The sequence below is a fragment of the Tripterygium wilfordii genome, chromosome 21, assembly GCF_013401445.1.
Source record: "Tripterygium wilfordii isolate XIE 37 chromosome 21, ASM1340144v1, whole genome shotgun sequence".
Taxonomy (NCBI): domain Eukaryota; kingdom Viridiplantae; phylum Streptophyta; class Magnoliopsida; order Celastrales; family Celastraceae; genus Tripterygium; species Tripterygium wilfordii.
The window spans coordinates 11,591,165-11,614,282 of NC_052252.1; the positions used below are offsets into that span (position 1 = coordinate 11,591,165).

General features: G+C 36.2%; 1 protein-coding gene and 1 non-coding gene across 2 annotated transcripts; both read left to right on the forward strand.

Moving 5' to 3' along the window:
• Positions 1-10,540: 10,540 nt before the first annotated feature.
• LOC119988012 (tRNA (guanine(9)-N1)-methyltransferase-like) lies at positions 10,541-14,588 on the forward strand. Its single transcript, XM_038832921.1, has 3 exons — positions 10,541-11,128; positions 11,515-11,874; positions 14,167-14,588. The coding sequence occupies exons 1-3, from the start codon at positions 10,730-10,732 to the stop codon at positions 14,374-14,376; spliced, it is 969 nt and encodes a 322-aa protein (XP_038688849.1). The 5' UTR covers positions 10,541-10,729; the 3' UTR covers positions 14,377-14,588.
• Positions 14,589-14,920: 332 nt separating this feature from the next.
• On the forward strand, positions 14,921-14,992 carry TRNAT-CGU. The gene has a single exon. It is a non-coding gene; the product is annotated as a tRNA-Thr (tRNA).
• Positions 14,993-23,118: the final 8,126 nt, after the last annotated feature.

Sequence of the window (23,118 nt, forward strand, 5' to 3'; positions counted from 1 at the left end):
GGGTTTTTGGAGAGAAGGCAAGGTTTGTGGGAATGTGTCTGTATACAAAATGAGAGGGAGACAATAAAAGTTGTTGTTTTTTTATATAATTTTTTTAAAATTTTGGGAATTTGTTTGTGGGAATGCGTAAAAAAAAAACAATATATTTTTTTGTGGAAATGTGATTGATGTTTCTAAATTGTTAGATGAAAATTAAAAAAATTTCGTATTATTAGACTATAATATAAAAATACATATAGATGTAGTTATTCTTGATTATCGGGTATACTGACTCAAGGTCTAATCACATGACCTCATATATCCTGAGATTGAAAGTCAAACTGTCATTAGAGTGGGAGATTGAAAAGGCATACATACACATACGTAAACTCAATTGTCAATTCACATCATACACAAAAATACATGTTTGTGTGTACTTAGTAAAACTCATGTGCATTTAGCAATTACCTAACTAATTTAAAGAAGGTCATAGCAAATTATGCAGGTTGATTCACAAGTATCATATTGATATGGACTTAATTGAGGATTGAGGGGAGAACCGGTGCCCTAATGCATCGGTTATTAACCTATTCAGGTTAATAGTCGTCAGATCTAGACAGACAGATCTAATGGTTATAATTTTTATCCACCTCTTTCACTATCTGACACATTCTCTCTTGTACTTTATTTGATTTCTCCTTTTTCCATTAATGGTGAAACGATCTTCCCAGTCCCAATCCTCTACAAGTTCCCAGCTTGGCCTCCTGGCTCCTTGCGGCTCATCTGCAGCCAGAGACGGCATGCATCGCCGGAGATAACTCATCTGAATATGCAGATAAATAGATTACTCTCATCTGGTTCTGGTAGGGTCGACCACAAAGTCCGTCACTCTCACTTTTTTCAGATATTTCATGATTACTCTCATATTTTTAAGATCTACTCTCATCACTTTTAGTTTTCTCAGATCTAGAAGTATCATCAATGAAATCGCAATGGCCTCTTGTTTTCTTGGATTGATGAAAGCACTAGAGTGAAAATAAGATTTTGTTTGCTTTAGGTTTGTTTCTGAAAGTATATGAAAGCACTAGACAGATGAGTTTTAAAAGTTTAATCGAATATATGGAATTGGTTGTTGGTTAAACCTGTGAAAGAAGAGAGAGATACTGAATTTGTACAAATAGATAAGAGAGATAAAATTAAACAAAATCCTTACCATCATAGTTATCCTTTATGATCCAACGATTCACAAAGTGAACAGGTTAATAACATGTTCACAAGTGAACCGGCCCTCCCCCGAATCCATTAATTTAGAGCCTGAAAATTAGATTCAATAATTAATATGTCAATGTCTTCTTTCTAGGCCACAACAAGTAGGCTCGGTCCATATCCGAAAACCGACATAACTGACCAAAACTAAAAGTCAACTGCGAATCACTCACTTGTAATCTGGTCGGTTTTCGAACTTCAACATAGCAAAAAACCGAACATATCGTCCCAGGTACAAAAAGCAATAAAAATCGATCAAAACTAAGCATTAACAGCCCTGTTTTTCTCTAATGAAAATGCTTTCTCCCCCCTCGCACGAACTCCCTACAGCTATAAATATTTCATACGAACCAATTCAGAGAATTTCATCTGTACCAATTAGAAAAAACAGAAGAAATCTAAATTTCATATGAATCAATTCAGAGGAAATATTAACAACCAACTACAACATAGGATTTTCAATAAGAGGAAATCTCAATTTTCTTGATTTTGAATAACAAACGACTAGCTACAACCAGATAAATTCGAAAAATCTACCACAAAATTCAGCGCATTTCTCAAAATTAATCAAAAAATTCACATGATTTCTAATAATCAAACAAAAATCTACAAGAAATTTAGAAGATTTTTGAAAATCAACCCATAGATGATTTCTCATAATTGACTAGAAAATTCAGACGATTTCACAAAATTTACCAAAACATTGAGAGGATTTCTCAAAATTAGCCAAAAATTCTGACCTAGAGAGAGATCTGAGGAATCCAAACAAATACACAATATCTGCAATTTTCACTTACACGTGGAAAACATATTAAATTGCACAAAAAAAGACAACATTATGCAATGCTTGTTGCCATAATAAAAAAAATCAATGGCATATACTACCAAAGTACTTTATTAGTTCGTAGGAGGACTAAAACAAAACAATCAATAGCCCACGGATCAGATCTTCATCTTTTGTTGAAATACAATCTCATAAAAAGCTTAGGCATCTACTTGCATTTTTATTGGATCCTAAACTCCTGATACCCTTATGCTTTGCTATCTACCGCCATGGATTATCGTTCCTTGGATGCAGTTGGCTTAACACAGGTACAAATCAAAATTTTAACGAACGATGCCCTACAACCCATGTATACCCCCTAGCATGCATCTAAAAATTTATTTCGCTACAAATAATATTTTTAACATGGCATACAAACACATTAGATCTAGTTTTAATTTTATAAATAATCCTAATATACTTCTAGGTTTATATCCATACAACATTATATCTAAATTATTCAAGCACACAATCATGGCATGAAGGGTGTTAGAAAATAACCAACCTCTTCAATATTGAGATTCCTATCTTTCTTCTTTTCTTGAACACACGAACCACCACTTCAAGAATGCCTATGTTATTTCCTTGGTATTCCCCTTAGCCTCACTGCAAAAAGTAAACAAAAATCTCCTAGGGAGTGAGCCTAAATCACTCAAGCAAACTCTCTTTTTTTCTCTCTATAAAACTCTTATTTTTAGGTTTTTTGGGGCTAGAGAATAATCGTCATTTTTCATAGAGAAAGAGATGTATTTATACTAAAACAAAGACTCGGGTTTAGAGGAATCATCCCATAATTAGAATTAGTAACTCCAATAGAGTTACAATTAGAAGAAGATAAAATAAGGGAAGGGCGAGGGAGGTTGCCATGAAACCCCCTTTGCCCGTTACCAAGTTGGGCCGTGCAGCTCAACATGGAGCTGTGTTGTGCGGCCCAGCGTTGTCTGCGCATTTGTGCTGAGCTGTGGCCTAGAGCGCTAGACCACTCCCTTGCTTTTCTCCTTAGGCCTACGCGCACCCTATTGGGCATGCACGTACCCAGTCTGATTCCAAATCGTGTATCCGAATTAAATTCACGCATATTTATTTTATTAATAAATACTAACTACGAGGAATTTTTATATCTTTATAAAATTAATTTTATTCTTAGGCTTTTTTTGGTAAACCAAAACCCATAAAATTAAACTTATTGTAATACAAATCTTTTCCTCGAGTTTCTGAGCATAGCCAATAGTGGCTTTGAGATTCTTGTCGATCTTCCTTTAATAGGACATGAGACTAAATTGGGGCTACCAAGGGGACTCAGTAGGACATACAAATCTAGGCTCCCAAAATATTATCCTTTACAGCCAAGCCCTATGACTATGAATAATATTTCAATCCAATGTTCATCTAACATCACCTAAACTATGGATGAACTCCCAAAGATAAAAATTCTTACATTGAGACTTATCTTATTTAGAAACATTCATAACCTGTGAGATGCATACGAATATATCCTCCATGCAACACCCAATAAATTGGAATGAGAGTTTGTGTACTATGATCAAATACTCCAAAGACCATATTTTCCCTGAGCTCTCGATTCCTTTGTATCTATCCCCTAAGCGTATTAGATTGACTCATCGATCAAACTAAATACTAACGCTTAATCCATAAGGACCACTATGCATAGTTTCTGGGCATATTAATTTGAACGTTTCAGGTGGGTGTTTACACTTCCGTAACCGGAAGTACATGAATGATTATATTGTAGGTGTGTTCCCACATCCTAGTGACATACGCCCAATCCAACGAGTATATCGATAATAATGCATGTCTCACTCATTGATGAATCAAAACGCATACGCTATAAGTGTGAAGTATTAGCCTACTCAAACTTATGAGATATCATACTCCTACAGCTATATGATGAACAACTCATTGATAGTACTTTTCTGGTTGTTCTTTCCTATGTAAGTCTGTCAATGTATGTTGCCTTACATACATTAGTGCACCAATCCGAGAATCGTCTCTAGTAGTCAAGACAAACCACTCTCCTATTCGGTGATGTCCATGCAATACAACCTATATCAACAAAGTTCCTAGTTTTGTTAATCTGGTTATGACTAGTTTATTTTGGATGTAATAGTGAATCTTGTGTATATTTATACTCACACATAAAGTGCATCTTAGTATCCAAAATTACTATATTTAACATCCTAGACCTTTACAGAACATTCATATATAAATGAAATATTAAGTAAAACATTTTAAACAAAAATGTAACAATAAATATTTATCAATAAATTTCATAATTATCATCATACATGGTTTGTTTTTAGGACACACTCCCACCAGCCGATGACGGAGGTGACGACGGCCGGATAGTGACGGAGAGAGAGAGAGAGAGACAATGAGAGATGGTAAGAAGAGAGATGGTGAGGAGGGAAAGAGATATTTTTTGGAATAAGAGCATTACTATCTATAAATATTTCAATGACTTATTGGAATATTGGTTTGAAGCATGAACCTAATGGGATAGAGGGAGCAGTTAGAGCATGTCCAATGGATTTTCACCTATTTTGAGTACCAATTTTCAATTTAGAAATTTCCAATCAGTATTCTAAATGATAACCCTATTTTAGAATTTTCAATTTACATACTACAAATTTGGGATATGCCTATCATCCCCTAAAATCCTCTGACAATGTTCAAGCACTCGATCGTTGCAAGATTTATCTATTACAATTTGGAAACTACTCTAAGTTACAATGGTCAATACCTTGGTTCAACCTTATAACTTAGAGAAAAAGTTACAAGAGTCGAGAAAACACATACCTCGATTCAACCTCACAACTTAGAAAACATTCTAAGTTACAATGGCCAAGAAAATCATAAATAAACCTCGATTCAATCTTATCACGCTTAAGTTATAAGAATCGATGAAATCTATAACTTAGATTGTTCTTACAACTTGACATTAAAGTTACGAGAGTTACCATTTATTCTCATCTTATAACTTAAGAACAATCTTAACTTATACAAGATGGGAGAGCTACTCTTCGGAGAGACATTATCAAAAAATTTAGCAAGATAAAATGTCTAAACAAAAGTTGCAACGAAAAACAGAGGTTGTAAAAGTTATTGTAAGCCATATTGTACCAAATGATGACGAAGTCGACATTGAGACTTATGTAGATGATGAGAATACCCATCCTCCGATCGAGGTTTATGATATTCCTGATGATCCGTTCAAGACTACTACTGCTCAGTCTGCTACTAATGCCTCTAAGGAGCTTCCATTAGAAATGCCCTCCACTTGAGGACGCCTCATCCAATTTTTAACAATATATGTTGATGATCTAGTTTGGTCATATGTGATCAAAGAACAAATACATTTGAATAGTTCAGATGTTTGTCCTCGAAAGGAGCACTCTTTACCTCCTCAACCGCCTTGAAATCATATAAGTCTCTGCCTTGTCCAACTCCTCATTTTCTTTTCCTGCTAAAGCTAGGCATGAAGGAGTAAGGATATCAAGATCAAGTCCTGCCTTGATTAGATCTCTCCTTGCCTGCTTGAATGAAGATCGGAAACCAAAGAAGCCTTATTGTCGAAGAGGGAGACCGAAATCATATGACTTCTTAAAATCTTCAACCCCAGCAACTAGGCCCTCCAAATACCTCCGAGAAGTTTTATCCTCGATAAGATTCTTGTGCCTTTCCAACTCATCCTCCAGACGACCCACTTTTACCTTCAAATTCTCCTCATGCCCGGTCAAATGGCTAACCTCAGATCGAGCCTTCTTTAGGTTTTCCTTGGCTAGTACTCTCTCTTTCTCAGATAACCTAAAATTCTCCTCGGTAGTCCTCTTTGAAGCTATCAAATTGGCAACATCACAAGATAAGCTACTAAGGACAGAAGCCAGCTAAACAAAAATAAAAAAGTTAATCTTTATAAAAAAAAGAAGAAAAAGAAGAGCTAAAATCGAGATAAAAGATGGCTTACCTCCATATATCTCATCGAGATATGGGACAACTTAAACTCAATAGGAAACTGGGTAGATCAATAGAGATTAGCAGGAGTGAAAAGGTCATTTAGCATCTCGATGGCCACCCGAGGGTTGGAGGCACTATCAGAGGTTAGAACTCCCCATTTTGGCACATGAATGTTAGCCATATGAGCAGGAGCAACCTTTTTCGAAAAAGGAACTAGATAAGGAAGCTAAATAATGCATAAATCTAATGACAACGGGCAAAACAGGTTTCGTGGCTAAGGAGGAGGTCTTGGGTCTAGTAGAGACAACATTTTTGTCTCCACCACGACCTCTCTTGCTCAGTCCAACACTGACAATAGGAAGTTTTTTCTTCAGCACTCGAGATTTGGGAATTTGCATATCCATGTACTTGCCAAAACTAGACATATTTGCAAGACAAATAAAAATTAGAAATTCAACGAAAAAGATGTGCCAAGCGAAATTGAGTAGAGAAAAGACCTATCTCACACCTTTTTTAGCCTTCTTAGAATGAGAAGCCCTAGTAAAGTCCTCTGGAGAGCAAACAATAGGGATAGCAGGTTTCTTAAAGAATTTCCTAAGATCAATGTAGAAGTCCATGTCATGGTATGTCATCTCGAGTAACTGAGCAAATTTCTTCATTATGAGAAGACTTTATAAATTCATTATAATTTGAATAAAAACGTACATTTGGTAATGACTTTCAAGTAGAATATTGTATCTTGTGAATTAAACATTTAATCTTAATTAATTTAGTGATTCATATATACCCTTAAACCCTAGTAGTACTCATACCCAAACCCTATATATATATTGTGTGTCAAACCCTAAACCCTAAATTTTTTTGGTAAGTAAGAATTGTGTTAAAAAATAAAAAGTATACAAATATGAGGGGCATACCGCAATAAAAGTCTAATAAAGATGCCGCTTAGAAAATCTCAATCAAAAAAGTATAAACCTAAACCCTAAACATATACGCCTTCAATGTTAAAGCACAAACCCTTAATATAGACCTAAACGAACAATCTCTTTTAAACTTTATATATTAGTATTGATCTAATGCATCTATTAATATTGGAGCTAACAAATTAACAAAGTATATATATAGTTATATATATATATTTTGGAGTGCCAACTTAAATACTAACGTGTATATATATGGTGCATTTTTGTTGTTATAAGTCTATGCATATATAGGTTCATAGTCATTTTGTTTTTATATATAAGTATGATATTTAATTAGTCTATAAATTAAACTTTGTTGCCTTAAAATAAAAAAGAGTAAGTAAATAAATATCAAGGCGTTTTTTTGTTAAAGTATCGTGTTTTATTATATTTTACGACGCTTTGTTGAAAGTGCCATTTATATTCTTATTTGCGGCGCATTGTAAAAGTTTCGCCTTTGTATTATGGCGCAATTTTAATAAGTGCCATGATTTTACGACGCTCTTTTCAGAAGCGTCGTAGAGTATAGTGCGCGAATTCAATGGCGCAAATTTTTATTTTCAATTACGACACTTTCTAATTAAGCGCCGTGACTATTGGGCATTAACGAAGCTTGATGATAGTGTCGTTATTGCTAAAAAAAACTACGGCGGTTAAATAAAAAAACACAAGAATATTTTGTAAGCGACGGCGCTTTCATAAAAAGGTCGAAAATAAGTGTCGTGGTTGATAGCAGTTTTTGTAGTGTTAGTTGGTACAAAAAGAAAGATGTTCATTGGCATCAATGGGAATAAAGATGGAAAATTTTCCATGACGAGGATTAAAAGACGACTCCCTTGCAGCAACAGGTCGACAAGGATAAGGGCTCTTATATTGAATTCTAAAGGCTTCTACTTCTTCCTTAGTAAACCTACAACCTAATCCTATAGGCTTGGTGATACCCTCTTCTTGATACCCTCTTCAAGCATTTGGGGTAGAAGTAGTAGTTTCAATGGTATTTGGTTTTGAGATGACATCCTCATTGTCTGCAGAGGAAGTCTTATAAGACTTATAGAAGGCATAGGCAAAAGCATTTTTTAAGATGTTACAAAAAAATATCAGAATCTGAAGCATAAGATATTTTTAAAAAGTACCTCGGAGAAAGGAAAAGTTGCTCGAAAAAATGAAAACCTAACTCAGAATGAAGATTGCTCGATGCGCAAGATATTGCTTGGTCTCAAACTCACCAAAGGTAAAAGCTGTGAAAATGATAGGTCTTCCACTATTTATAGTGGGGTATAGATCGGCCTAACGATTGAGATCGAGAACTATTCATATCCTCCAATCTCAGCCACAAGTCTTAAAATCCAATAAGTTACTTAATATTTAATGTTTCGACTTCGAACCAATCAAATAGGTTCGCCCGATCATGACTTGTACAAACCTCCACACAGGCCAAATAGATTCGGCTGGTGCAGGTCTGGAGGCATATAATGACACCAAAGTCACCTACCAATCAAAAATAACACGTAGCACACCTAAGACCAAGATGAGAAGATATATCTCGATAAACCTCACCTCGATCTTGCTAAAAATGCCAAAAAGAGAGAAAGCAGAGCTCATACCTCGACATCGAGATACCTACCTCGTGGTTGAAAGAATAATTTATGCTCATGGCAGTGGTAAGGCAACTCATGAATTGTAGCAGGATTACTAAAAGGAGATTCCTACCTCATTTGAAATGACAAAGGTGAACATCTCCTAGTTCACATAGCAGACAAGACTCTGAAACCAATATGAATTAGAGCTAGTTTGTTACTATAAAAAGGCAATTCGGTCAAGTAAAAGATTCATTCAAAACTTTCATACCTTTTCTCTAAGAGTTTTTATCACCAGGGTTCTTAGTTTTCTCTTCTTGCTTTTCTGATGCTTACATCAGAGTGTCTTTCCCAAGGAACACACTTTGGGGAGACTCTTTAGCTTGTGTTTGTGTTCATCTTTCAGTTCAAAAATCTTCACAAGTAGTATTACAATCAGCCTAGTTTGGATCAACCTAAGACATCTGTAAACCAAGCTAGATTTGCACGTCATCATATACTATCGGTAAGATAATATCCCATTGAATAATTGTTGTTATTGATTGGAGGATCACGTCCTTCAACAAGTTCATTAAATAATGAAGATCGATAAAACACATTTAAATCATTGAGAGATCCTAGTAATCCAAAAAAGCATGTCATATCCAGAGATCTTAAGAAGCAGCTACTTCCAAAATATGGTCGGTTAATGAATGTGATCGATGCACATACCTTGCTAAGTAGTTGGATAATTATTCCACTTTCAGTACATGCAATCAATACTACCCAACATTCCAGAGAAACCTCATCTTTCATTCATAGCTAATAACCTGGTAACATCATCATTATTGTTTTGCGATCGTAAGTATTCTTCTTGAAATAAAGCAATAATTGCTCGAACAAATCTTTTGAGACTTTCAATGGTAGTGCTTTCTCCAATTCATAAATAATCATCTATATAATTTGTAGATGCTCCATAAGCAAGCATCCTTGTTGCAGCTATTACCTTTTGAAGAGGAGACAAATCAGGCACGCCAAGGGCATCTCTCTTTTGCACAAAATATGAACCAAAACCTTCAACGGTAGATAAAATTCGAAAAAATAATGAACGATTCATTTGAAACCCCATACGGAATATGCGGAGAGGATATATGGGCATTTCAATAAAATAGTCATGATAAAATCTTTCATAACCTTCAACTCGACCACGCCAAATAACAACATGACCTGACATAGAACCTAGGTGTTGCACTGGACGCTTTTCTTCCTCCTCCATAACCATAGTTGTGAGCAATGCAAAATCTTGGTTGATGTCATCCTCGTAACATATTAACCAAATGATTACGGTGAGCCATATAAAATGTCAAAGTTTACAAGAAAAATGAAATGGAAATGAGTGAGTTAGAGAAGAGATTGAAAATAAGTGAAAGTGATATAGCAAATGAGTTCATTTAAGGATTGATGAAATGAGTGGTAGCTGAAACGAGTGGTAGATAATGTTTAAGTGGTAGATAAAATTAGTGGTGGCTAATAATGTTTTAGTAGTTGAAATGTGTGTTAGCTGATATAAGTGGTAGATAAAATGAGTGATGGTTGAAATGTGTGGTAGGTGATATGAATGATAGATAAAATGAGTGGTGGTTGATAATATTTGAGTGGAAGTTGAAATGAGTAGTAGCTGACATGAGTGGTAAATAAATTAAGTGATAATTGATAATGTTTGTGTGGGTTGAAATAAGAAATAGTAGATGAAATATTTATTTTTTAGAATAATTTTTCTTAAAAAAATATTATTAAAAATGAATGTTAAATAATGAGATTATTAATATTAAATTATATTATTTGTATTTGTAATAATAAATTAGAGTTAATGATAGTTATACTGAAAAATAATAAAATATTTAATGTGATGTTGAAATGAAAATTCTCAAAATAGATATAGATTTTTAGTTAAAATGAGGGATGGTCTGTCCCAAAAGGAGGTATTGAGTTGGAATTGATCCCACAACTCACTTTGTTGAGTTGGGGTTGCTCCCAATCCTCCCATACGTACGGCGCCCAACGACACCGTTCGCATTTCCTCTCCCACAACTCACAAAACCCGGGCTCCTCGAACGCCACATCCAAACGAAACGCAACAAAGGGAAGCTCTCCGGAGCAGAACAACAATGGAGGAGGCCAAAGAGAACCAAAACGACAAGAGCACGTTCGAAGCCCCTCCCCAACCTCTCTCGAAGAACGCCCAGAAGAAGCTCCTGAAGCAACAGAGGTTCGAAGCAAAGAAAGCGGAGAAGAAGGCTCAAATGAAGGAACAGAAGCGAAAGGATGCAGAGAGGAGGCGAAAGGAGTGGGACGGCACGCTGGCTGCAGCGAGCGAGGATGAAAGGCAGAGGCTGATCGAGTCGCGGAGAGAGGTCAGGAAAGAGCGGATGGAGAAGAGGTCAAAGGAGCGAGAGCGGAAGATCGAGAGGCTCACGAAAGCCAAAGAAATTGGACAGAAGATTGTGATCGATCTCGAGTTTTCGCATCTCATGAGTTCCACCGAGATTCACAGCCTCGTGCAGCAGGTATAGTACGAAGAATGCCTGTTGTCATGGTCGAAAGTTCTGATTTTTTTCTTACTGGTGCTGATTTAGCCCTAATTTTGTATCTACACTGTTAGTTTTGATTCACTCGATACATTTTTTGAATGTATACCCTTTTCTTGTAGGCTTTTTTTTTTTTTATCTGTACTGCAAGTTCATGTTAATTTGAAGCCATGTTGTTCCATTTGATCTTTGGTTGCTTCACTCCACATGCTATGTTTTCACAATGGTACTCTTCATTGTTTTATTATATTCTAGGGGACTGGGATTTGACAATTATCACTTTAAAAGCCTTATTCCTGTACATTGCTGAATTTGTCATTGCTTTCCAGTTTGTTTGATTTGTCATTCATTATTGTAAACTGCAGATTATGTATTGTTATGCGGTAAATGGACGATGTACTTCTCCTGGTCATCTTTGGTTGACTGGATGCAGAGGGGAAATGGAGCAGCAACTTCAAAGGCTCCCAGGATTCGATAAATGGTTAATTGAGAAAGAAAGTCAATCATATATTGAAGCATTGCAAGATCAGAAACAAAATCTTGTATATCTTACGGCAGATTCCGAATACGTGTTAGATGACCTTGCTTCAGAAAAGATATATATCATTGGTGGATTAGTGGATCGGAATCGGTGGAAAGGGATAACCATGAAGAAAGCGGAAGAACAAGGAATCCAAACGGCAAAACTCCCCATAGGAGATTACTTGAAGATGTCAAGTTCTCAGGTATATTTGGTCTTCAGTACTATTGCATTTTTTTAAAAATGATGTATGTTGTGTTGTTTCCTACTTTTCTTTAAGCCATGCTATTTGCTTTTATTATTTGAATAGCTAATGCCAAATGCAAGATCCAAACTAAGGGCATCTAAACTGTAAAAACTGCCGTATTTTATCCTGTGTAGGATGGTAGGATACAATTGCTAGGTGTGAGATGTGATTCACCCTCTGGCACAATCTGCCTAAAGGTGATATGGTAGCATGTTCATTCTTCATAGAACGTGAATTTCCATTTGCCACTTCCACCTTATGCTTCTGAGTTCTGGCTCTACCAGAGTTACCACAAATATGAAATAACTAAGGTCCCAGAAAATTACGTTTGGAAAGTTATCGGAATGATGAATGACCATTGTTCTGGATTCTTGAATTTTTGGGAGCAGTGCACCGATAATGGCACTACGCATAAAAAACTGTGTTCTAATAATTTATTTTATTATTGTTAGTCAAGGCCTAGCGATGAACTAATTCGTCTAGTTTTGAAGAGAGTGCATGGACATGGAGTATTAACCCAATATTTTTCAATTGACTACTTGTGTCAAGGATGATGCACATCTTTTGCTTTCTCTTTTTCAATTGATTGTTTGCATTGGCGTCTCATATAAGAGGTGTCAAACAATATCTGTATCTTAGTGAACATACATATATCAAGCATTCCATGTTCTGTACTAAGGGTCGCGCATGTAACATTAGGTTCTTCTATGGGCATACATGAATTCTTTTGAAAATACTCTCTGTCCATGGTTTCTTCCTAATATGCTTTATATTTTCCTGCTCAAAGATACAAAGAGACCTCCTTATTCAGTTACGCAACTAGGAAGATTATGCTGAGAGATTTTGGGTTCGTTTAGTTTGTTTTTTGTGTTCCTGTTTTCTATTACTAGAAAACTTTCCCTCTTCATTTTCTGTTTTCTATTGATTTCCTGTTTTCTGTATTTTCTAAATGGGTAACTAAATGTGTTTCTGATTTTCTGTAAAATAAAAACGGAAAACACATGGAAAACAAGCATACCAAACAGACACACATTATACATTTATACATATGGAGATTTTTCACGCTAAGTGTTTAGTTCACCCTTACATGCATTTTACGGGAAAATGTAACTTTTCATCCCTCAACTATGGGTTGAGTTTCATTTTTGTCCCTAAGCAGCAACTTCTTTTTTTCTTATTTTTTTTTCTCTCATTTTCGTCCCACGACTATGGGAAAGTACCCCAGTTGTCCCTAAAAAAAATCTGGTGACTGAAAAATGGTGGAGCTACGTGTATAGTCCACATAAGAAAATCAATCCACGTGGCATATAAGTTCAAATAAATCTAATCCCCAATTTCTCCATTTTCATCCCTTCTCCAACTTATCTTCATCTTCCCAAAGAGCAATTTGCAGGAGGCATCTTCCACAATTCTCGTCACAGACACGAAGAGTTGCTCCTTGCAGACGCGAAGCTTCGCTTCTCGCAACCATACTCATGTTTCTTCATCTGAATGTATGATTCTAGATTTCAATTAGGGTTAGATTTCTGGGGGAGAGGGAAAAATTTGCAGATCTTGCACTGAAGGAGGAGGGAGAGTTTGGTGGCTCATCTTCGTGTCGACTATTGATTCTTCTCTTCTACCCCTCTCTTATTGGCTCACCTATTTGCGAGATTTGGTGGCTGATTCATATAAAAGACCCAATTATTCTTTGGTTTTTCTCAAGTTAATGAGAAAGTTTGTGTTGCTGAGAAAGAATGGAGAAAGTTGTCGCATCGAGAATTCCAAATTCTTAGTTTTGTAGAATTCTGGAATATGCTGGCTATGGGTTTTTTGTTCCTGAAATTTCAAGCTGAAAAATAGCAATTTGGGTGGAGATTAGAGTGGAGCTAGATTAGGGTTCTTGAGTTCAATTTGGGGCATTGGGACTAAAGGTCTCAAACTTAAATACTTTAGGGACATATTGTTCAAGTTATGAATAGTTTGTCATATTGGATGTCTCCGATGTGCCACATCAGATTTTTCCGACGTCAATCTCACTTGAAGGACGAAATGGGTACTTTCCCATTGTTGGGGGACGAAAATAGGAAAAAAAAGAAGAAAAGAAGCTTAGGGACAAAAATGAAACACTGCCCATAGTTGTGGAATGAAAAATACTTTTTGTCCGTATTTTACATACCGGGATTTTTCATGCAAACACATTATATTCTGGAAATTTAATATTTAATTCAATCTTAGTCTCAACTCTCCATGATGTTCATTTCAATACAGGTCCTCACTGTAAACCAAGTGATTGAGATTCTCATTAAATTTTTGGAAACAAGAGATTGGAAGGCTTCATTCTTTCAGGTGATTCCTCAACGGAAAAGATGTGAATCAGATAACGAAGAAAATCAAGGGGCCGATGAGGGAGAGTGTGAGAGCAATGATGATCAAGGTGATACGAAAAAGCACTGCATTGAAGCCCCCTCGTCTGACTAGAAGTTTCTTACCAACCAACTGAAACTTTTATGGTTCTACCTCATTTTGGACCTTCTGAGCTTTTTAACAGCCTTGGTAGACCCCTACTCTTTTAAGACTCTGGAAAACTTAATAAATAATTGGGATTCTTTCGTATAAGGAGCTTCATATTTTCGGTGCTCAAAATTTATTTCATATGCTGGAATATAATCAAATGATTGCTTGAGCTTGAATGACCTTCTTTGCTTTGTGTTTGAAGTCATGTTGTAATCGTTGTTGAAACCTTAACACCCACCAATAACTAGGATGCTCTCGCCTTTGAAGTTGCATACTTGCATGACTACTAGTAAAATTTCTGTACAGGCTAGTTAACTTTGGAACCTTCCTTCTCGCAGGGAAGTGAAGGCTAAGATGAGCAATATCATTATATACCTGTGTATAAAACTTCAAATGACTGGTAGACCTTCAATCTTGCACCATCTAAGCTCATTCGTACATTGGTATAGAGACTGGATGGAGGTAGTGTGGGATAAGTTTTCTGCTTTTCAGACCGAAGAACGAAAGGGCTTCCATGGCATAGTGGTAGTGCGTTCGCTTCGTAAGCGGAAGGTCGTGAGTTTAATCCTCATTCGAAGCTAGTTCAATTTTTTATATTATGTTCTTGCATGGTGTGGAAGCTATTTTAATTTTATGTTATGGTTATGGTTAAACATAATTTTTTTTTTAATTTTTTGAAATTAGCAAGGCCAAGTGTTATGGAAACTCTTTATGGTTTGGGTCATTTTTACATGCACCCCCTTATTTTGAATTTGCAATAATTGGACCCTTGAGTTTTGTTTTCATGTCATGACTAGTCCTTCCATCCATTGTTTACGTACAAAGTCTTTTTGTATATGAAGGCCAAATGACCGTTGTACACTTGTCAACTAGGGAGGTTAGTCCTTGGGTCACACTTGTAAACTAGGGGAGAGGGAGAGTATTCGGATAAGATAATGACCAAGATTTGAGCTCTTTATAAACTCAAAAGAGTTGAACAGAAGAAAGAAAGTGAAGGACAAAGTGGAACCGTGGGGAGAAGAAGAAGTCACCGTCAAGGATACCGGGTGTTTGAGCAAGTGAAGTTCAATATTGTTTTGGACATGGTTAGTCCTTAAGTAGATCAGTTACTAACGTTAGAAAAACATTTCTCTTGCGAAGGTTGCGTTAATAAGGATCAAGGTCAGGAAAATGATTCATATTTGTTTTAGGCCTTTTATCTTGTTAGGAGCATATCACTAAGGAGTAAGAAAAGGACCTTCCAACGATAAAGGGGTAAGTGAAGAAATGGTCAAGTAGCATATGCTACACAAATAGGATTTGTTTTGACAAGTAACCTCAAAAAGGAAAAGAGGGATGCCTCAACATGTTGATAATTTTGAACGTTTGAACTAAACTAAGTGATTGAAAATTTTAATTTCGGTCTTTTGCATACATGATCATCTTAAAGGGAAAAGAGTGTATTTGTATCTACTGTGTTGTGGTCTTACAAGTTGACTTCGTGGTAGCAAAGAAAAATTTGATCATGTTAAATAACTATAACTATAACTATATATATATATATATATATATATATATATATATATATATATATATATATATCAAGTTATGGGACATCTAGAATTTGTCCATAGATTATAGCAAGAAGCTAGAATGTATGAGTGACATTAGAGAAGTTGAAGAACGGCTAAATAGTACCATAGCAAATCAATTTAACAAGAAAATAAAGAATATAATGTTGTGTATTAGTTTGAAACTAAAGGAAATAATTGAATAGGAACTGAGGGATGTCGGGCCGAGCCTCGTTTACGATAAGAGGAAAGGGAAAGCCCCTATTCAAAGTTGAATTGTCGGTAAAGGTAAGGATTGCTATTGCTAACACATTCTATACATTCTTACGGAAAGTGTTATCTTTGTGATCTAAGTTTATTTGTTATGAAAATTCCTTTGTTTACAATAGGAAATTATTTCTACAAAATTGCACATTTTTCATGCTGAAGAATTCATACTTGATCGTATTTCGAGTTTTCGTTAAGGGCTTTGCCAAATAAGTTTAAAATGTCGGGATGCTTGCTTGGCCTTATTAAAAAGGAAATTTAATAATTTAAATGCTACAGATTTATGTAAGTTATTAAATCCCTATTACTTGTGAGATGGTGTGATTTCAAACACCATGTGCTGAATTCTTGGATTACTTGGACATTGATGGATATATTATGTATGCCTGTGCACATGGCCACCCAAACCTTGGTCCGGTTGTGGGTTCTGTATACTAGTCTCAGAGTGTGACTAGATTATGTGTGTTTGGAGCGATTATATTCCCACACAATAGTTTCATTGGATACCACGATCCTTCTGATGAGAGGGCATATGGGGGGTTGTCCCCTTCTTGCAAACCGGGTTGACGAAGCCAAGAAAAGTTGTATGTTGGGGATTTTAAGATTCGGTACACAGATTTTTACTAAAATTGTTAGGCATGTATGTTTTACGAAGTTATTGAAATATTATGCTATTTGACAATGAATTTAATTTATTGCTACTTCCGATTACTTAAAATTTTGGATGCTTTCAATAAATACCATCGAACTTGAGAAAGTACTATTGCTTCAAATTTTAAAGTTTTGCGTATTTGTTTATATTTGATCATGTATAGATTGGCTAACTCTCCTACATGTCCCCATACATGTAGATAATCGCTAGGGTCGAGAAAAAGGTATCGAGATCGAGTATGGTTCATAGATTACTTGAGCTTTGGAACTATTTTGAGTATTTAATTTTAAAGATGACTGTATAAGAATAAATATATGTATAATGAGTAATCTTTGATTGTGTATATTCCGTATGATTATTAAGTTCTTATTAATGTACTTAAGGTATAGTTGATGTATTCTGATAACAAGGCTTACGGTACACTAATAGTACGAGTCTCGGTAACTGAGAATGTACGAATAGTTATCGTGCTGTGTAATTACCCTTATGACGGATTTGGAGTATTACAATTGCTCATGGACCTTTCTAGGATAAGTGCTTCAAATTGATCTTTAATATCTGAAGCTATGGTTGAAGTTAAAGATTATGTGAGTTGTGCACAAACACTTGCCTCAAATGTTACTCACATGCAAACAACAACCACAACAATTCCATTATTGTTTACAAATGCGTTACAGTTAACAATGCCAACTTATGTTCTTCCCACTCATCTACCATTCTGTATTCCTTCGGGATCAAGCAATGGCTATAAGTCGTAATGACGAACGCTCATGATCTAGGAATATACATTTCTTTTAATATGACAACCTTATAAAGCAAAGGCGTTGGTGTATAGTGCAGCAGAACACACACACGATAACCACCTCAAATCAACAATAAATGACAATACCCAATCGGAAACAAAGATTCAACCATCATAAGTAAGAACACAATAAAGTAAACCAAGTAAGAGAGTAAAGATGACACCGAGATTTTTATGGTTCGATTATTCCAAGTCTACGTCCACGGGGTTATGCCAGTCAAACAACCAATAAGAAGTATCATCAAACCTCTCCATCTAGAAACCAACTCCACAATGCACAACTTCCCTGAAAGGCCATACCCAAAGGGCGAATCCAATTAACAAGAAGTAATTTGGAGCAAGTCAAAGCAATGCTCGAACTTGCTTCTGGTTTGTCAACATGTCTGTAGGGTTATCATTTGTGTGCACTTTCACCAAGGTAATACAACCATCTTCAATGAGATCACACACAAAATGATATCGGACGTCAATATACTTGGTGCAGACATGATCACATGATTTTTAGTCAAGTGAATTACACTTTGACTATAACAATGTAGCTCAACGTTGTCCTACTTAACACCCAAATCCTCTAGCAACCCTATAACCATAAAGCCTTCTTCACAGCTTCTGCCATTGCCATATACTCAGCCTCCGTGGTAGAAAGTGCAACTATAGCTTGTAGCAATGACCGCCAACTAACTGGAGCACTATATATCTGAAATACAAAACCACTAGTCGACCTACGTCTGTCTAGATCACCAGCATGTATCTCCACCAAAGACCAAATCTCTTTCCAAGGTTCCCTTCAAGTATCTAAAGACCCACTTCACAGTTTCCAGTGTTTCTTCCCCAGATTTGCCATGTACTAGCTCACTTTTGTGAAATGTCTGGACGTGTGCACACCATGGCATACATCAAACTGCCTACTACACTTCTATAGGGAACATGTGACATGTGCTCATTTTTCTCGACTCTAGTTGGAGATAACTTTCCAGGGAGTCAAAAGTGAGGAGCCAAAGGAGTAACCACTGAGTTTGCACCCTCCATACAAAATCGAGATATCACCCTCTCAAGATAACCCGTTTAAGTCAAAAACAATCTACGGTTCTTCTCATCTCTTCTAATCTCCATCCCCAGTATTTTCTTGGCAGCACCCAAATTATTCATCTCAAACTCATCACCAAGTTGAGATTTCAACCTCTTTAACTCCTCCATACTTTTACAAACAATTTGCATGTCATCCACACACAAAAAGATAGATAATCCTGCACCACGAAGCTTCCAAAAGTAGACACAATGATCATACCTTACTCTGGGTAAACTCATGGTCTAGCATGAATAAGTCCAACCGCTTGTACCATTGGCTGGGTGACTACTTAAACCCATAAAGTAACCTCCGCAAGCGGCAAACATGACCTTACTTACCATCAACCTTGAACTTCTCCGATTGATGCATATAAATCACCTCTTCTAAGTCCCAATGTAAGAAGACTATCTTCATATCAACTTGCTCAAGCTCAAATTCACCATAAGCTACTAGTCTACCCTTAAATCTTGTACCATTAGACTCAAGCTTCCCTTTTTCTTGTACACCCACTTGTAGCCTATAGTCTTCTTTTTCTTGGGCAATGGGACTTAGGGCTGTTATTGGTACGGTTACCGTTACCAAACCCTAAATCCCGTTACCATACCGATCCCTTCGGTAACTAAAAAAATGATACCATTACCGTTACCGAAAGAATCGGTATACTGACTATCGGTATACCGATGAATCGGTAATGGTAAATCGGTAATTGGTAAATTTACCAATTTTAAAACCTGTCTCCTGCATCAAAAATAAGCAAGAAAAATATGCTTTTTGAAATGAAATATGTTTCCAGACTCTAATAGTTCCACTTCCCATGTCCCACACATTACTAACAATTTATTTCATACAAATACAAGACCATTACACAAAATAAATTAACAAAGTCAATTTCATGGCCTTCAAATTTTCATATACTACGAACTACTTGACTGGACAATATTACATTGATACTTAGATACTACATTAGTACATTACTACTTCAGAATTCAGATCATTAACTCATTTTTTGGGCCTGCAAACTTGATATACTTCCCTGACCCCAACCCTTTTGTACCCGCTTAACTGCTTAAGAGCTTTCAATGCAACTCCACTGCCTCATCTCTGGAAAAAGGATTAGATAAGAGAAATGTCAAAATGGAAGTGAAAACAACAATTTATATTTATATATATATGTGTTTAACAAAGTAAATAGCAATACACCTATAGTGCTGAAATTGAATGTTCCAACCAGTTCTATAAACCAGTTCCAACCAGTTCATTTGTTCAGTTCAAACCAGTTCCACTCACAGAAAAATTCTTACACCAATCAACATTCAATTTAGAAAAAAATAGGCACTCACAATCACAGAGATTCTTCAGTATTTAGTTTGTGGGTTTGGTGGACGTGAAGCAGAAGGAGGAAGTTCGGAAGGTGGAGCTTGAGCATTCAAGATACCTATACAAAGACATTTAAAAATATTAACCATTCACATTAACTATCAAGTAATATTAACAATTCAACTAAAATAAAAAGTATAAGAGTTGCTGACTTATTTCAAATTCTTCAAGATCCTTATACAAAGAAACTTCAAGATCTGTTGGCTCCTTATAGAAATTGAAATCATTTGCTCTAAGCCAATCACTAGTACACACTAATGCCTCTACCATTTTTGGGGTCAATGAAGCTCTAAAAGGATCCACAATCCTCCTACCCAAGCTAAAAGCACTTTCACTAGCCACGGTCGAACTTGGGATTGAGAATATATCTTTGGCAATCTTTGAAAGAATAGGATACCATGATTGATTCAACTTCCACCAAGATAAGAGATCAAAAGACTCTCCATCAAGCTTTTCACAAGGATTTGAAATGTACTTATCCACCTCATTTGCAATCTCCGTAACTTCCATTTGCTCTCTTCTTCTTTTTAGCTTCATCTCAACATGAGAAAGTCCACTTGATTGTGAACCTGAATTTGTATTGACTTGAGTGGTGTTACTCGTGGTGGTTGAAGATTGATCTTGACCATAAATCCCCTTATATGTATCATACAACTATAGCAAACATTTTTTTATATCTCCAATAATATTTTTTATTGTAGCAGCATCCTTTCCAATGTCTTCAAAGGAAATTTGTATCAATTCAAGCTTATATCTAGGGTTTAGAACATGAGCTATATATATCATCTTGTTGACACTCTCGAAATTCCCCCAATATTTGTTCAATTTCAACTTCATTGAATTTCCAACACTTTGCAACACCGGATCACTACCATCATTAATTTTCATATCAATGTCAATCAATAAGTCCGACACTATCACAAGAATTAAGTGAGATGTGCAAGATTTAGTAGCACTAAGTGACAATGTAGCATTATAAAACTTCCTCAAAAAATGCACAAAGGCCTTTGCCTTCTCCCAATCTTCCTCACACGGTGGCCCCACCCTCTTAAATCCATCCTTATCTTTCTCATTGAAATAACTCACAAAAGGAGCATTTTCTTCTCCCATTCTAGCAAATACTTTCTTGTACTTCTTGCCACCTTCAAGCATTTTGTAGTTTGCATTCCACCTAGTTGGAACATCCATGGGTATGTTTGACATTTGGTCCATTTTAAACATTATGGCATATTCCCTAAATTTGTCTAACCTTGCGGGAGATGAATGAATGTACTTTACACAATTCCGTATGCCTTCAATTGAGCCATTAAGCTCCTTCAAACCATCTTTAACAATCAGATTAATGATATGACAAGCACACCTCATATGCAAGTACTTGCCGTTAATCAAAAGGGTGTTCATCTCACCAAGCCTTTTTTTCATGTACTCAATCGCCCCATCATTAGCAGAAGCATTATCAACCGTAATGCTAAAGACTTTTTCAATCCCCCAACTTCTCAAACATGCCTCCAGACATCTCCCTATGTCATCACCCCTATGACTAGTGATCTTTGTGAAGTTGATTATTCTCTTTTGCAAATTCCAATCACTATCCATAAAATGGGCGGTGACAACCATGTAATTTATGTTTTGTATGGAAGTCCAAGTATCGCTTGTGATACTCACTCTTTGTTCTCCTATCAAACTCATTATTTTCCCCTTCTCCAATTCATACAAATCCCACACTAGACTGGTAATTCTTTGCCTACTTGGTATTTTAAACCTAGGGCATAACTCCTGTAATAATTCTTGAAACCCCACTCCATCAACCACCCTAAAGGGCATTTCATCCCGGATTATAAATTGAACCAACTTCTCCTCACATTTCTTTTGGTTAAATACATGCGGGACTAATGCACCACCCATACTATCTTGTGAAAGAGTGCTTTGGCCTTTCTCAACAAAATTCCTTCCATAAGCTGGACATTTCTTACACTGCTTTGATAAGTGATTGCCAAGCCCTGTTGTACCATACTTCTTACTGTCAGCTTTTATCTCCTTTTTGCAAGTTTTACAAACCCCCACCTGGTATTCTCCCCCTTCTGCATCTTTCCTTGTAGCCTTAGTGGCAAAATCCCACACCCATGAAGCCCTCTTACCTTTTTGAGGAGGTGCTTTAGATTCGACTTCTGTTTGAGTTGTAGGTTGGGGTATATGTTGCTCAACAATGTCAACTTGAGTAGAGGTATTCATATTGTTTGAGTGGGTGGATTCCATCCTAGAAGAATTTGTATGTATAGTTATATACAGTAGCATATAAACAGTAGCAGATAACATTATTAACAACTAACTTTATTTATTTTTACAGTAGCAGACATTCAAATAGACAAATATACATTAATAGGCAATAGCAGATAACATCCTAGCCATGGAACTTACATTATTCTTAATCAAATTCAAATCCTAGTATGTGTCATTGCCATAAAAAATAAACCAAATATGATATCTAATTATCTATAACTAACAAACTTACAAACATGTCCATTATGAGTTCTTGACAAGTGCTGCAATTGGGTCTTCTACACAAGTGGTGTCCAGGCGGGCACCACAAGTTGGAAAATTATGAGTTCTTGACAAGTACTGCAATTGGATCTTCTACACAAGTGGTGTCCAGGCGGGCACCACAAGTTGTAAAATTATGAGTTCTTGACAAGTGCTGCAATTGGGTCTTCTACACAAGTGGTGTCCAGGCGGCCACCACAAGTTGGAAAACATTTGAAATGGTCTGCACCTGAGCAAGGTCATCTAAAGCTAAATGTGGATGCAGCTATTTTTGTGGACATGGATGCTATTGGAGTGGGGGCTGTCCTGCGTGATAATACGGGTAAGCCTCTGTTATGCTACAGGGAATGCTTCTGGTTGTTTATAAAAATTTCTCTTTTCTCAAAAAAAAAAACATGTTTTTACCATCATTACTTCATTAGTACAGACTACAGAGTACAGACCAACA